The sequence below is a fragment of the Myxocyprinus asiaticus genome, chromosome 23 (assembly GCF_019703515.2).
Source record: "Myxocyprinus asiaticus isolate MX2 ecotype Aquarium Trade chromosome 23, UBuf_Myxa_2, whole genome shotgun sequence".
NCBI classification, from domain to species: domain Eukaryota; kingdom Metazoa; phylum Chordata; class Actinopteri; order Cypriniformes; family Catostomidae; genus Myxocyprinus; species Myxocyprinus asiaticus.
In genome coordinates this window covers 461,756-479,028 of record NC_059366.1, presented here as the reverse complement: position 1 = coordinate 479,028, position 17,273 = coordinate 461,756, and the positions used below count along the sequence as shown (strand labels likewise).

General features: G+C 40.0%; 1 protein-coding gene across 1 annotated transcript in view; it reads right to left on the bottom strand.

Moving 5' to 3' along the window:
• The window catches only part of LOC127414304 (stonin-1), a 70,612-nt gene that overhangs the window by 16,687 nt on the left and 36,652 nt on the right, over nt 1-17,273 (bottom strand). Inside the window, exons 4-10 of the mRNA XM_051652250.1 lie at nt 10,822-10,923; nt 10,527-10,647; nt 10,195-10,232; nt 9,548-9,641; nt 2,639-3,141; nt 1,241-1,408; nt 1,031-1,120 (exon numbers count right to left, since the gene is read on the bottom strand). Of these exons, the coding sequence (XP_051508210.1) occupies nt 1,031-1,120; nt 1,241-1,408; nt 2,639-3,141; nt 9,548-9,641; nt 10,195-10,232; nt 10,527-10,647; nt 10,822-10,923 (1,116 nt within the window). The remainder of the gene's footprint in view (nt 1-1,030; nt 1,121-1,240; nt 1,409-2,638; nt 3,142-9,547; nt 9,642-10,194; nt 10,233-10,526; nt 10,648-10,821; nt 10,924-17,273) is intronic.

Here is a 17,273-nt window from a genome sequence, read left to right as displayed (position 1 = left end):
TATATATATATATATATATATATATATATACACACACACACACACACACACACACACACACACACACACGATAACACTCCAGTATCTGATGGTATCAGATGGTATGGTACTTTGATATTCAGCTACTAGATTTAAATAACATTTTGTATTTATATGGTTCTTCAAAGTGCTTCATAGAATTCCATGGTACTTCAATATATGAATACCATACTCACCAGATTCAAATACCATTGTACTTTCATGGTGCTCCCAGGAAATGGTCCATAAAAACATGGTAATTCCATGGTACTTTTTTGATGTGTTTTTGTGTAGGCTACAAAGTGTTTTGATACTCTTTTGGCTGGAAAATGAGTCGTTCACAAGCAACACACACGTGTTGAACTTAATAAAGACCTTCTTCTATTTGCAGCTGCCCATCAATGGGAGTTTCCCTTTGTGTCAGCTACTAATGCAGCGTCTCCTTTCAAAGAACCAAAGATACAACTTTAACTTTTCCAATCGGACCCTTATTTCCTTGTAAAGCCGCACTTAACCAGCAAAGTTTAAACTCTTGTTTCAGTGCAGCGGTGGTGCTTAACTGTTGTCCTGGATGCATTCAGTGCCATGTATCACAAAAACATAGTACTTGTAAAAAATGCTCTATCAACTTTATCAACTCAGAGTTTGATCCTGTGTTATGGTTAGTTCACAAGCACGTTCACATGAATGAAGCAAACAGCCAATTGTGTGCAACATGGAGCGAGATAGCACAAGCCACTTCTCACGAGAGAATCAGCACGATTACTTCGCTAAAGATGGTTATGAAAATTATGAAGAATTTAAACTCAATTACACAGCATAAGAGGACATTATAAAAATATGATAAATGAAAACACATTAACAACACGAATGATCACTATAAAAGTGATTTGATATCAAATCATGAATAAATGTAACAAATTTAATAGTTATCGTCATGCAGAACTTTAAAGGAAATGAATGTTGCACTACAATAAAACTCCCCCTTAATGGTTTGTTATGGCACAGTTACCTTGTCATACTGGCAAACAATGACATTCTCTGTGTCAAAGATCTCTGGGATGTCCTGGTCGCTCACATCATCCCCAGAGTTCAGTGGATCCTGGGAAAATAGGAGAAAAAAAAAGAAGTTCAATCATCATTTAGCAATGATTTGGTAATTGAATGAACAAACAAGTGTTAGCTCATGGCGAGTTGTGAATTGTGTTTGTGTCGTCATTACCTCTTCCTCCTCCTCCTCATTGGCACTGATCATTCCCAGGAACTCATTCTCTCCAACCAGCCCCAGATCTTCATCTTCGTCTTCATCATCATCTTCAGTGTCCGAGCTACTGTCAGCGATCCCGTCCAGCTGCGAGAGCTCTACCAGCTCACTGAAGTTCAGGTCGTTCTGCAGATTAAAGTTTATCATGACAACACCTCAGCAGCAACATTTCCTTCATTTCATTACAGCTACAAAGCTACATGAGGATTCGGTCATCATTAAAATCCTCATTTCATTTTTATTCTTATTTCATATTATCAGAATTGAGAATCATTTTTTTACCTTAATGAAGGCATTGTCTAACCAAATAAAAACAATGTAGGACTGCACAATTAATCGAATAAATAATCGAGATTACAATTACAGCTACCGCAATTAACCAATCGTAAAAAACGTAAGTTATAGCAGTCCATGTACGTCTACTCATGTTGCGTCAATTTTTTTTTACATTTAATTTTCTATTTAACATATGTTTTTGCAGCAGTTGTTCAAATAACCTACAAGTCCATTGCTCACTACTGTGTATATTTATTCAAAATTTGAAAAAATTGTTTTTCATGCTTATAAGTGGGCCACTGTGAAGTTGACCATTTAGACACGGTTTTCGTTTACTGATAAAACAGCAATAAAGTAATTCAGAAAGAGTTTTGGCTTGATTTGGATGAGTTGCCACCATAATAGGGCATGCAGTTAATCCACCCAAAGTAAGCATTTTAATGTACATGTGTACATGTATTAATCAATTAAAATATAAGGGGAAATAATTGACAATTACAATTTTTTCATAATCGTGCAGCCCTAACTCGATGTGAGAGCCCATTTATGAATCAATTGAAATAAATTCTCAGTCTGAACAAAGCAGCTATTACTAATTCACAAAATATCATAACACAAACACGATGATATAATACATACTAAATAATTGTTTAATCTCTATGATAGATTAAATTGCTGTGTACTCTTAACCATCACAGTAGATTTTTAAATATAATTGCTGTTTTAGGTTATTGACGTTCATTTTCAACCTATGAGATGCTGAATACAAATATAGGACAGCTACAGGTCACTAAACTATCACTAGATAGAACTAGAGATAAGATGAAATAAAACATGTTCAATTACAGAGGAATTCAATTTGTAGGAATTTTTGCCAAAGTCCTTAATTTATGACCCTGAAAGTGTCGATCCACAGAAAAAAACCAAAGTGTTGGTTTGATTTCAGCTGTGACACACAGATTCTTCCTAGTTTTTGGGCTTTTCATTTATTGTCTGCTTTCGCTATTTGTAGCAAGTATTGCCTATCACACAACATCGGTTTATATTTTCAGTTGTTTAACATGTTCTGTTGTGGTTTACCTTAATGTCACTTTTAGTTTTAGTGTGCAGGTGTGACAGAGGTGTCCATTCATCAACACCTGACGCTGCGGCTCGCTCCTGCTCATTTAAAGGCGTTTCCAGCATGTCCGGAGCACAACTGGCAGCCAACTCTGACCGCGGGCCCTGTGCGTGCGGGGTGACGGGTGACACTGTGTCGAGCTGGGGGCTGAACTCAATGCCATCGAGGGTAAACTCACTCTGACTGTCTGCGGGTGAGGGGGGCGGTCCATCAGCATTGGGGTGAGAGGTGTGTTTGTCGGGCTGATGGAAGAGTCCACCGAGCATGTGTGGAGGAGGCTTCAGATTCTCAGGCACCGGACAGACAGACGGCTGCGGGCGACACGTGTCAGACAGCCGGCCGAGGAGACCGTGAGTGACAGTGGTGGGGTGAGGAGGCGGGTTGGAGTTCTGCTCGGGTCGAGTCAGGATGGGCTGAGCTCCTCGCGTCACCATCACGGGAACGTTGACCTTATAGAAATGTCCTGAGGTTTTGAGGGGAACAAGAGCAGCTTCAATATCATTCATATAATTATTTCTGCTCATTTATATCAATATATCAAGAGATTAGCTCAAGGGATTTCAAAGTCTTACACAGCAACAGTAGACAGTAGTGTTTACAAATTTTAAGAAATTTCCGTAAACGACAATCGTTAACGTAAATGAATGAAAATCGATCAATAACAAAAATAAAGAGACAACAAGCAGTGCTGATCCATAGGTCTTCCTGTATCATCCACACCGACGATCACATCAGTTCTTGCCAGGACAGCATGAGGTACATTTACCTGAAATGTATTAAACAGTTCATAGATTTTTTTTTTTTTTAAACAGTAGGCTACATGCACATACTTCAGTGATTGTTTCGTGTTTTCACAGTAGGGCCGCAACTAACAATTATTTTGATAATCGATTAATCTAACGATTATGTGAAGAGGTTTGTTGGGAAGGAATAAACGGGAAACTTAGGACTTTAACGCAAAGGTAGGTCTTTAATTAGACAAACTCTCTAATAAATATTCAATGATCACGCTTTTCAGCGTCCAGATCAACACAGTCTTTGCTTATGTGTGGTAGCTCTCTCTCTCTGTCGCTATCCCCAATGCTTACTGCAATCAGAAACAGGTGTTAGACATTATAGCACTCAGGTGTGTGCACACTTACCGCTTTCTCTCTCTGAACGAACGTTCGACCATGCCCCCACCGCTATAGATTATTAGAACGATTATTTCAACATTTAATCATTAGCTCTTAAACGATTATTCAGCTTGTGCCCCAACTTAAGTTGTATTAAATGTGCTTACTAACAAGAGGGAAAAAAAAATCTTTTTTTTTTGTAATTAACATTATTGATTCATATATACACCACAAAGAAAAACCCAACACATATACACAATGAATCAACACTTCACATTAAAATCTCACTAATATCCCTCCCCATTCACCAACCCCACCCTGACCCCCAACAAACACCCCTACACACAAAAAAATACAAAAAAATAAAAATAATATTAAACATACATAATTAAACTAAACTACTCTCTCTACATCCCCTCCCTGAGAGTCCCCCAAAAAAACTAAATAATTGCCACATTTTTTAACAAATAAGTCCCTTAACCCCAGCCTTCTACTTACCACTTCTTCGAAAGCAGCCACCCTCCCATCTCCACACACCACTCCAAAAAAGAGGGTGCTCCATCCGACTTCCATCCCCTTAAAATGATTTGCCTGCCGATCATGAGACTGGTCAGAACCCAATTTTTTATGTGATTATCCCCCAAATTTATGACCGCCCCATCACCCAAAATACAGAATTTGGGACAACGTAAAATTTGAGTGCTCAAAACGTCACACATAAAACTCTGAACCTTCAACCAAAATTTTGGGATCTTAACACACCACCAAAAAACATGGGTTGTGTCTCCATCTTCTGATTGGCATCACCAGCAGGTGGGTGTGTCTTTAAGACCAAACCTGTACAATCTAGAGGGGGTCCAATAGAAACTGTGTAATACCTTGAATTGCATAAGGTGAACCCTTGCATCTCTAGATGCAGACTTGACATTTTTTAGAATCCTAGCCCACACTCCCTCCTCCAATACCAAGTTTAAATCTTTCTCCCATAATCTCTTGAGAAGTTGAAGCTCTGTCCCCCAGACTCTGAATTAGCAGGGAGTAATACACTGATGCCTCATGACCTTTTCCAAAAGCAGTAATCACCCCTCACGTATCTGCCCCTTTAGGGGGGTGTATGCTACTCCCAAAAATAGTACAGAGTAGGTGGCGCAGCTGTAAATACCTATAGAACTGATATCTGGGAATCCCAAAATGTTGAACCAAATTTTCAAAAGATCTCAACACCCCACTCTCATACTGGTCACCGAGTGTAGTAACCCCCCTCACAATCCACTCTGGCCAGGACAAAATCATCTTTTAAAAATCTCTCTAAAATGACCTTCAGTAAAGAAATTCACAGCAAAAAAAACCCTATTGTCATCAAGTGTTTGTCTTGTTTTCCATTTAAAATAGTCTAAAAATACATTTACTTGAGAAGCATCATATAAGATATCAGAATGAGCTTTATTGCTAAGTATGCTTACACATACAAGGAATTTGTCTTGGTGACAGGAGCTTCCAGTACACAACAATACAAAAACAGCAGCAAGACATAGATAATAATAAAAAATAATTATACACATACGTACAGACACACACATACACAAGGGTAGTGCAAACCTAATACAATCTGTTATGTACAGTGCAAATGTTTTTTCCAGAGGAATGAAATGGCAGAAGAGGTTGGATGTGTTGGATAAATATAAAAAAAGACTAAACTGTGTATTGCACATAGTTACTGCTCAATGGGGCAATTTATCTGTTCATGAGATGGATAGCCTGAGGGAATAAACTGTTCCTGTGCCTGACGGTTCTGGTGCTCAAAGCTCTGAAGTGTCAGCCAGAAGGCAACAGTTCAAAAAGGTAGTGGGCAGGGTGAGTGGGGTCCAGAGTGATTTTTCCAGCCTTTTTCCTCACTCTGGAAGTGTATAGTTCTTGAAGGGGGGGCAGGGGGCAACCAATAATCCTCTCAGCAGTCCGAACTGTCCTTTGTAGTCTTCTGATGTCTGATTTCGTAGCTGAAGCAAACCAGACAGTTATTGAAGTGCAGAGGACAGACTCAATGACCGCTGAGTAGAACTGTATCAGCAGCGCCTGTGGCAGGTTGAATTTCCTCAGCTGGCGAAGGAAGTACAACCTCTGCTGGGCCTTTTTCACAATGGAGTCAATGTGGGTCTCCCACTTCAGGTCCTGTGAGATGGTAGTGCCCAGGAACCTGAATGACTCCACTGCTGCCACAGTGCTGTTTAGAATGGTGAGGGGGGTCAGTGTTGGGGTGTTTCTCCTAAAGTCCACAATCATCTCCACCATTTTGAGCGTGTTCAGCTCAAGGTTGTTTTGAATGCACCAGACAGCCAGCTGTTCAACCTCCCTTCTATATGCAGACTCATCATCATCTCGGATGAGGTCGATGACAGTGGTGTCATCTGAAAACTTCAGGAGCTTGACAGAGGGGTCCTTGGCGATGCAGTCATTGGTGTAGATGGAGAAGAGTAGTGGGGAAAGCACACATCCCTGGGGGGCACCAGTGCTGATTGTACAGGTGCTAGAAGTGAGTTTCCCCCGTCTCACAAGCTGCTGCCTGTCCGTCAGAAAGCTGGTAATCCACTGACAGATAGACATGGGAACAGCGAGTTGGTGTAATTTATTCTGGAGTATAGCTGGGATGATGGTGTTGAAAGCCGAACTGAAGTCCACAAAAAGAATCCTTGCATATGTCCCTGGTCTGTCCAGATGTTGCAGGATATGATGCAATCCAATGTTGACTGCATCATCCACAGACCTGTTTGCTCGATAAGCAAATTGAAGGGGATCTAGAAAGGGTCCAGTGATGTTCTTCAGGTGGGCCAACACCAGTCTCTCAAATGATTTTATGACCACAGACATCAGGGCAACAGGTCTGTAGTCATTAAGTCCTGTGATTTTTGGTTTCTTTGGGACAGGAATAATGATTGAGCATTTGAAGCAGCATGGGACTTCACACTGCTCCAGTGATCTATTGAAGATCTGTGTGAAGATGGGGGCCAGCTGGTTAGCACAGGATCGAAGACATGCTGGTGAGACGCCATCTGGGCCTGAAGCCTTCCTCGTCTTTTGTTTCCGAAAGACGCGGCTCACATCATCTTCACAGATCTTAAGTGCAGGTTGAGTAGCAGGAGGGGGAGGAGGGGGGTTGCAGGAGGTGTTGGTGTTTGTGTGAAGTGAAGGTCAGAGTGGGTGTGGGGTGTGAGATTGGACCTTTCAAATCTGCAGAAGAACACATTCAGGTCGTCAGCCAGTTGTTGGTTCCCTACAGGGTTGGGGGTAGGAGTCCTGTAATTTGTGAGTTGTTTCATGCCACTCCACACTGATGCAGGGTCGTTAGCTGAAAACTTGTTTTTCAGCTACTCAGAGTATCTTCTTTTAGCCACTCTGATTTCCCTGTTCAGTGTGTTCCTGGCCTGATTGTACCAGGTTTTATCCCTACCCCAGTAAGCATCCTCTTTGGCCAGACGAAGCTGCCTGAGCTCTGCTATAAACCACGGTTTGTCGTTGTTGAATGTTAAATAAGTCCTAGTTGGAATGCACATATCCTCACAGAAACTGATATATGATGTAACAGTATCTGTGAGCTCGTCCAGGTTTGTGGCTGCAGCCTCAAAAACCGTGCTGTCCAATCCGTGCAAAGCAGGCTTGTAGTTCCTGCTCTGCTTCATTGGTCCATCTCTTTACAGTCCTTAATACAGGCTTAGCAGATTTAAGTTTCTGTCTGTAGGTTGGAAGAAGATGAACCAGACAGTGATCAGAGAGTCCCAAAGCTGCTCTAGGGACAGAGCGATATGCATCCTTTATTGTTGTGTAACAATGATCCAGTATGTTCCTGTCTCTGGTGGGGCATGTGATGTGCTGTTTGTATTTGGGCAGTTCATGTGTGAGATTTGGTTTGTTAAAATCCCCAAGAATAATAATAACGGAGTCCGGGTATTGTTGTTCTGCGTGTGCGATTTGATCAGCCAGCTGTTGCAACGCTGTGTTCAAACATGCGTTTGGCGCGATATAAACACTCACCAGAATAAATGAGGAAAACTCCCGCGGCAAGTAGAAAGGCTTCCAGTTAATAAAGAGCGCTTCCAAATTAGGACAGCACATCCTCTTTAACATTGTTACATCTGTACACCAACATTCATTGATGTAAAAGAATGTTCCACCGCCTCTCGTTTTCCCCGTTAACTCCGTGATGCGATCCGCTCTGAACAGCTGGAAGCCCAGCAGATGTAACGCACTGTCCAGAATGGCTTCACTCAGCCAGGTTTCTGTGAAGCACAAGGCAGCAGAGATTGAAAAGTCCTTGTTTGTGCAGATGAGATGTAGTTCGTCCGTTTTGTTAGGAAGAGAGTGGAGATTCGCTAAGTGAATGCTCGGCAGTGCTGTTCGAAATCCATGCCGACGGAGTTTGACCAGCGCACCGGCTCATCTCCCTTGCCTGCGTCTCTTGAACAGCAGAGCTGCGCCTCCAACTAAAATGTCTAGCAAAACTTCTAAATATTCGAAAACCGGGAAAAGATTGTCTGGTATATGCTGTCGAATGTTCAGCAGTTCGTCTCTGGTAAAACTGACTGGAAAAAGATTACTAAACACAGGACAAACAAACAAAAACAACAAAAGAACTGAGGAGCTCCACACCGAGGCAGCCATCCACGGCACCATAATGATATATTTAGACTTGCTTTAAGAGAATGTATCTTAAATATAAGCGTATTTTGTATACAAGTGTATTTTTTCACTTGTTTATACTTCTGCGAGTGCAGTAAAGACAAAATATACTTATATTCAAGATCTATTCTCTAAAAGCAAGTTTAAATATCTTATATGCTGCTTCTCAGGTGAATGCATCTTTAAGGATTTTTAGATATTTTAAAATATTTGTATTTTTAATATTATATTCAACATTCTCAGATAAAAAAAAACTTCTTCTGCAGTATAGTTCCTAAAGTAAATGTACGTTGTTTTTAAGGAGTTTTAGATATTTATATTGGAAAACAAGCCAAAACAAAATCAAAAACGTATCTTGTTGCAGCGTATAATGGGGCGAAGACTACCCTCTCTCACCTTTCTGTTCACTTCAATCCATCTTTAACTCACAAAAAACAAACTCTCTCATATTAATAAAGCTGCGTATTGCCAATTTTCTTCATGATAATATGTGTCACTGTGCATTTCTTATGATTCAATAAGTCGCAAGCCTTCACGTTATAATCTAGCTGCATTAAGCGTGTGCGCTCGAGGGATGAGCGTCCACGCGCCAGAGTGTACATCAGCCGGGTGCAGTTTCAATCTCTCCCCCTTAGATCAGGACATTCGCACAACTCATAGAAGAGGTGCTGACCGCACGAAGACATGCCCGTTTTGAAGTTCATAGTTATTTACTTGATCTGCTTCTGTATTATCTGAACTTCAATTAAAGCTATAAAGCATTAAATATAACTGCATTTAAGATGTAACACCGGGGTGTTTCCTGCTCTGCTTATTCCACAATGAGAGTGCAACACTACTCATGCTGATGTTTTCAAGTTTGCATTAGAAGGGTTTTTCAGTCAAAATCAAACTTTCTATAAATAGACTTGAAGAAAAATGTGCATCTTTGAGTATCAAGCTGTTCACCACTTAGTTTATTATTGTTATTAATTAATTGAATTTCATTCATTAACGTTAACGATAGACATTTTCTTAATTGACATAATTTGCAACCTTAAATCTAATGAATGTAAAAACTAACCAACAGACAGGAAGTCTCACCTGAGGCCGTCTGTAGCGTGACACCAGCGGGAATTTGAACTGGATATGTGATTCCAGGTGGAAGAGAAAACGTGGCCACAGATCCACAGTTGTTCTGAAAGTCAAATGAATGTACATCATGAGTCTGAAATAGTTTACATTATCATTTAAAATTCAAGAACTCAGAGCTTCAGTTACTTCAGATTTACAGAGGTGATTAATGGGGAAATTCTACACACATAAATGTATTATAGGTTCAACCAAAACTTAGTGTTAGATGAGGCCTGGGGCTGCCAAGCTAATGATGACCAAAACAAACAAAAAAAAAACACACTATAAAAAAATGTTTTGTCATATGCAAGATTGTGACCAAAATTTTGTTGTTATTCACTGACAATCTACCTATCCAGTGAGCTGTTAATTGCTGTGACAGGGTCATAAAGTCCAGAAAGAAAGCCATACAAGTTAATGACAATTTTATTTTATGGGTGAACTATAACCCTTTAAATATCATCACAAGAGAGCGCTTTAAATTTAAAAATGTTGCGGATAATCAGAAAAACATGATCAAATCTCCAATATTCTCTCAATACATCTAACAAAATATACAGATATGTCAGTAGTATGTTTATCATCTGATTTCATTAACATGATGTCGATTGACTTACAGTTTTAGAAGTGATATTGTGAGCCGCAGGAATGACAACTGGCATGAGAGAGAGAAGAAAAAAAAAACATTAAACATCTGAGAACCAAAACGGATTTAAAGAGTTTGTCAAACTGAACTGTATGGCACAAAACAGATTGAGTGCGATATCTTAAAGACAAAGACATTACAGTAAGATTTTAATGACTCGACAATGTCCATTCTGAACAAATAATCGGAATTAAACTGTTTTCCACCAAGGGTAAAAAAAAAAATAAATAAATAAAAAAAACTGGTCACTGTGTGTGTGTGTGTCTGTCTGTCTGTCTCTTTGATGTGAACAGCTGAACTGACCGGTGGGTTTATGAAGAGTTTGACTGAAGTTTGTCGGAAGCTGCAGAACAAAATTAGATGGATTGCGGTCTTTGATGAAACCCTCCACGGCTTTAGATTCAATGACCTTTGACTCCCAGAGCTGAAAGACACGCACAACACATGCAGAAAGTACTGCCACTATCATCTCAACAGCACAGGTTTGATTTCTCTTATACGTAAGCAGCTGTTTTTATACTCATAATGAGTGACAGGATTCAGAAGTCCACTTAAATGAACACCTCTTTAATAAATATAGTGACTGAATTAGTCGCACCTGTTTCAGGTGATCCAGAACTCGCTCATCCACTCCTTCATCATAAAATAGCTCTCTAATACTCTCAATAACATCGTCGATGATAGACAAATACAGCTTCGGCTGAAATATAAAAGAAAAGAGCCCAACAGTTACTGTTTCTTGGGTGAAATACATTTTCCAGACTAACTAATCAGTAAAGTTTTGCTGATTATTTGATCACATAACGTCAAGTTAAAGATGAATTATAGGGTAAATGAAGAGAAACTTACCAGAGTATTAGCGTTTGAGAGCATGTCGCGTTCACTTGACAGTCACACGAGCAAATTAACTCCATCTGACGCTTTAATTCACATGACCAGAGCTACTCTCGAGATTGAGTCGTCGAGGTTTGCAAAACAAAGGGTAACGCGGCGGTACACTGACGAGGAGACCAGAAGCCGTTCTTTTTGAATGGATGTCTATAGAGGAGATGCTTCAATAGTAGTTAATAAACTGGTTTTGTGAGGAAAAAGCTCATCACTGTCCACTACGTTTCAACATGTTTTACACTAAACACTGAACTATGTTCGGAGTTTACCACGATAAAATTGCTGTTGTATAAGAGAAGACGCGGACAATTTTGCGACAGGTATGGGTCAGTTTACAGCTTTCCCCATTCAATTGTATGATATCCGCAAACGGTGACTGACGGTCGTAACACGCTAGTTGAACGTTACGCTCGAGCCTTGATAGAGCCGCGGAGGTTGTAATAACAGTAAATAAAAGAATCTCTGGTACAAACATTTAAAGGCATGCAGATCACCCCAAAATGAATAACACAATTTGGCTTTCTTTCTTTTTCTGAACACAAAGGGAGAAATTGTGAAAAAAATGTTGTGCTCAGTGATGTCATGCAGTGGCAGTTTATGGTGACCACCTCTTCAAGCTTCAAAAGGACGCAACGGTATAATTCAGAAGTCTAATAATTTATTCCATGAGACTCATGATTGTTATGAAAGCATACGATAAGGTTTGATGAGAAACAAACCGAAATCTAATTTATTTATTTTAAATCTAGTATTATTTCTTTTATACTTGAGTTAAGGGACAAAAGATGTCTTACATACAAAACTCCCTTTTATGTTAAAAATCAAGAAATTCATAATAATAAATAAAAATACTGAAAAAGTTAATTCTAAAGGAAATGTGTACACTCAGGGCATTTATTACTTCTATTTTTAAATAACTTCATTCGAATATTTTAAAATGCATGCTGTTTACAAGAAGTCACAATGTTAAACTGCCAAACAAAGTGTTTAAAAATGCAACAAATTCATAAATATAAATATCAAATGAAAGGTAGGGATCTGTAAGATATCAAACAATACATAAATTAAAATTTAAATAATATTTTTCCAATAAAAAACTGCACATCAAAGTTGTATCCTCACTTTGCATCAACTCTGACAGATTTTTTTATAATCTTGAATAAAACAGACTATAAGTTTCCATCCACTTTGTGCTGTTCTGTTATCGACAGAGTGAAAATGTTAAAAAAAAAACAAAAAAAAAACATACTGATAAAATGGTGTGCATCATGACGTCATTCTTCAAAAAAAAAAATACAAAAAAAAAAAAAAAATTTGTTGCATACATTTTGTTTTAGCACAAAAGAAATCTGCCCTTGAGCCATTTCCATACAGATTTTTGTGTATATCGCAAATTGCGTACCTTTCGCCTTCCAGATGTCCCCAATTTTTTTACCGAAGTCTTAGTAAAATGTATTGACACAATTAATTAAAATTGGCCAGCTAACAGTCATTTTAATTTCACAAATAATAGCAATATTAGGAAATATCAGAAGACGACATCGAAATGCTGCAGTTACTCCTGATAGGACAGCAAGTAACTGCCCTTACACGATGAAGCCCATGGGTCTGAGAGAGATAACGCAATAGGGCGTTCTGGGAGGCTGTGGTTGAGAGAAAAGTCACAGAAAATCTCTGGTTGCAATATGTTAGGATGGCACGGCTGATGTTCAAAATGCTGTGCCAATTCATTGGTCCTGATGTTGCGCCCATCGCAGGTTGCCACCGGTTCCGACCTGAAAGCGGATTGCCATTATTCTGTATAAGCTGGCAACCTGCGGCGAGTACAGAGTAGTGGGGGAAACTTTCGGGGTTAGTAAGACGACCATCCATTGGTGTGTATGCTGTGTGCACAGCTATTAAAGAAAAATGTATGCACCATTACATCAGGCTGCCAAATGTAGCGGAGGCCAATTAAATTGTGCACCGAGGAGTTCCACATGACACCATGCAAGGAGCGGACATGTAAATGGCGAACTCTGTGCACTTTGCTAGTTTTTAATGATTTTTACGTCATAAACCGGTGAGATTCGATACACCCTGCTACATATCTGTTCTTTGAAGTCAACTTGGCAAAGAATTCAAAATCCTCAGGCTCTGGAGATATTAAAAGACACTTACGTGCTCAAGCTGATACCTCAGATAAGGCCGCAGATCAGGGATTCGGTTTGGATGGTGCGGCGGGAGAAATCCAGCGGCAACTGGCGAGCATGTCTGTGATGCTGACGAAAGTTGTTGCTGACTTAGAGGATCTTGCTGTAATATGTCGATTGATTACTGTGATGGAAACAAAACTCTTTTAGTTGGTTACAAGAATCGGGGACATCAAGTGGTGGATCGATTATGGTAGATTTGGAACGCGTTTTGGATAAACTGGAGGATTTGGAGAATCGTAGCCAGCGAAACAACGTCCGAATTGTTGGAATTCCTGAGCATGAAGAAGGTTGAGATATGGTGAAATTCCTAGATGAGCTCTTCCCGAGTCTGCTCAACATAACAGGCCACAAGCTGGAAATCGAGTAAGCTCACAGAGTCCCGGCTCACAGATCCGCTGAGGGAGACAGGCCCCGATCATTTCTGGCCAAATTTCTGAGATCATCTGATAAAGATCTTGTGTTTCGCGAGGCGAGGAGCAAAGGAAAGCTTTCTTGGAAGAATCACAGCATTTTCTTGTTCCCAGATTTTACGAATTCGATTAGAGAGAAACGTGATCGATTCAAGGAATGCAAGAAACTCTTACATCAACAGAAGATCGCTTTTGCACTGATGTTTCCAGCCAAACTGAGAATAGATACTAAGGATGGCAGCAAAATATTTACATGCCCACAGCAAGCATTGTCTTTCATAGAGACAATGGGGTGAGTAAACCATTTGATGTTACTCATGTGGCCCCCAAGTGAGCTCATTTCGCTGTACATACACTTGACTGTCCGAGGAAGCTGGGTGCCTTTATTGTTTCTTTTTATGCTGGTTCTGCCTAGCGGCTAGCATTTGTTTTGTGTAGTAACACTCCTTCAAGAATCTCTTGCATCGACGGAGGATAGCTTTTCCACTGATGTTTCCGGCCAAATTGAGAATAGATACTAAGGATGGCTGCAAAATATTTACATGCCCACAACAAGCGATGTCTTTCATAAAATCAATGGACTGAGGAAGTCATGGTGTGTTTCTCACATGCCTCCAAGTGGGCTTGTCTCGTTGAACATACACTTGACCGTCCGAGGAAGCTGGGTGCCTTTCTTGTTTCTTTTTGTGCTGGTTCTGCCTAGCGGCTAGCATTTGTTTTGTGGACTAACACTCCTTCGGAACAGCTGTAGGATGAATCTGCATGTTCCCTGTGTTTATGCTGGAGCGGCTGGAGTTTGTTTTGTGGAGTATTTTGCAGGACATTGGAAGGATTAGGTAATCTGCTGCACTCATGAACAGCCGTCTCTCTGAACATTCATTTGACTGTCAGAGGAAACTGAAGTTTTTTTTAGTTTTTTTTTAAATTTGGGAAGATATGGGGTGGACATGTTTTCTTTAATACTCGCACAAGTAAGAGCAGGGGAGTCATTACATTGATAAGTAAACATCCACAATGCAAATGTCTCAAACAGGTTAAAGATAAATTAGGAAGAGTCATTATAGTTTTATCAGAAATTCAGGGGCAAAGGTTGATTTTGGCTAATATTTACGCACCTAACGCTGATGATCAGGGCTTATTTAAAGATCTTGAAGGGATGTTGCAAACCGCTGGCACCCCTCATGATATAATATTGGGAGGAGATTTTAATCTTTTGATGGATTTAGTCCTTGATCATAGTGAAGCAAAAGTGTGTAAGCCCCCTAGAGCAACATTGTCACTTCACAGGATGTGTAAAAATCTGGTAGGGACTATAAATTGTTTTCATCACTCCATAAGATTTATTCTTATTTTTATATATATAAAGTCCCTCATTTCATCTGTTGATGATTGCTCAGTTGGAAGCATCTTAGTCTCAGATCACGCCCTGGTGAGTTTAGAGGTGTTGCCACATATGGAGTAAAATAAATCATATAGTTGGTGCTTTAATGTATCCCTTATGCAAAATCCTGATTTCCAACAAATGTTAAAGGCTGAAATCAATGTTTATATGGAGACCAACTGGTCCTCAGTATCTTCTGTGGGCGTGGCTTGGGAGGCACTTAAGGTGGTTCTTAGGGGCCGGATCATACAGTATGACTCATTCACCAAAAACTCCAAAGCACGAGAACTCGTGGAGTTGGAAGGGAATATTAAAAGTGCCGAAGCAGAGCTGAAGTGCTGAATGTTGTCTAATGGCCTCAGAGAATTGACCCGATTGAAATATGGATATACTATTGTGTTGCGAAAGGTGGAGTTTTGGTTATTCAGGGCAAGACAGTCATATTTTGAGTCGGGGGACAAAGCAGGAAAACTTTTGGCTAGATATATAAAGCAGAGAGAGTCTTTTTCTACCATTCCCTCAGTGAAATCTGCTGGTGGTGAAATTTTTACCTCAGCCATTGATATTAATAATGTTTTTAAAGAGTTCTATCTTGATCTCTATAATTCCATGTCTTCTTCTACTGATGAAGATATTAAAAACTTTGTGGAACCATTAGAACTCCCTAAATTGACGACTGAGCAAAAAAATTCTCTTGATTCTGAGATAACCTTGGAGGAGCTTGATGAGGTAATTAAGGCCCTGCCTACAGGCAAGGCTCTGGGGCCAGATGGCTTTGCCGCTGATTTTTTAGATCTTATGATACAGAACTGGCTCCACTTTTGATAGAAGTTTATACGGAATCATTAAAGAATGGAAAGCTTCCACCAACCATGACACAAGCCCGGATCAGTCTGATTCTTAAAAAGGACAAAGATCCAAGCGAGTGTAAGAGTTACCGTCCAATTTCCCTGATCTAGCTAGACATAAAAATATTGTAAAAAATTTTGGCTAACCGATTAAGTAAAGTTATGACATCTCTTATACATATAGATCAGGTGGGGTTTATTCGGGGCCGCAGCTCTTCTGATAACATTACTTGTTTCATCAATATCATGTGGTCAATGGTGAATGATCAGACTCTGGTCGCTGCCATCTCACTTGACGCCGAAAAGGCGTTTGATATGGTAGAATGGGATTATCTTTTCAAGATTTTGGAAATGTATGGGTTCAGGAGTACATTTATTGGTTGGATTAAGTTACTTTATAAACACCCTGTAGCAGCGGTACAAACAAATGGATTAATTTCAGATTATTTTCCTCTGCATAGGGGCACCCGGCAGGGTTGCCCTCTTTCCCCATTATTGTTCTGTCTTCCCCTTGAACCATTAGCAGCCGCGATAAGAAAGGAGGATGATTTTCCAGGGGTGACAGCGGGAGGTGGGAAGCTTCTGCTTTACGCAGATGATATTTTATTATTTGTCTCTGAACCTACTAGATCTATGCCATGCCTCCACAGAATTATTCATTCCTTTTCCAAGTTCTCAGGATACAAAGTCAGTTGGTCTAAATCCGAAGCTTTGGCACTGACAGCGTACTGCCCAGAAACGGCTTTCCAGCCGGGTGCCTTCCAGTGGCCCAAACAGGGCATTAAGTATTTGGGGATTTTATTCCCAGCAAATTTGTCTGATTTAGTTAGTGTTAATTTTGACTCTTTAATGAAAAGGTTTTCGAGTGATGTGGGCAGGTGGACTTCATTACATTTATCGATGATTGGGAAGGTTAATGTTATTAAAATGAATTGTATTCCAAAATTCAACTACCTGCTTCAGTCTCTCCCTGTAGATGTCCCCCTCTCTTATTTCAGGCAATTTGATAGCATAGCGAAGTCCTTTATTTGGAATGGTAAGCGCCCCAGTTTAAATTTCAATAAGTTACATAGGCCAATTGACAAAGGTGGGCTAGGCCTACCCAAGATTTTGTTTTATTATTATGTGTTCAGTCTTAGACATTTGGCTCATTGGTCACTTCCACCTGAGAGAGCCCCTCCCTGGTTTTGTATTGAAAAGGAAGTTCTTGCCCCTATCTCACCACTGCAAAGCCTTTCGATCAAACTAGCTGGAGAGGTTAAGTCGCACCCAGTTATTTTGCATTTGCACTCAATATGGACAAAAGTGTCCAGAGTGTTTAATTCAGA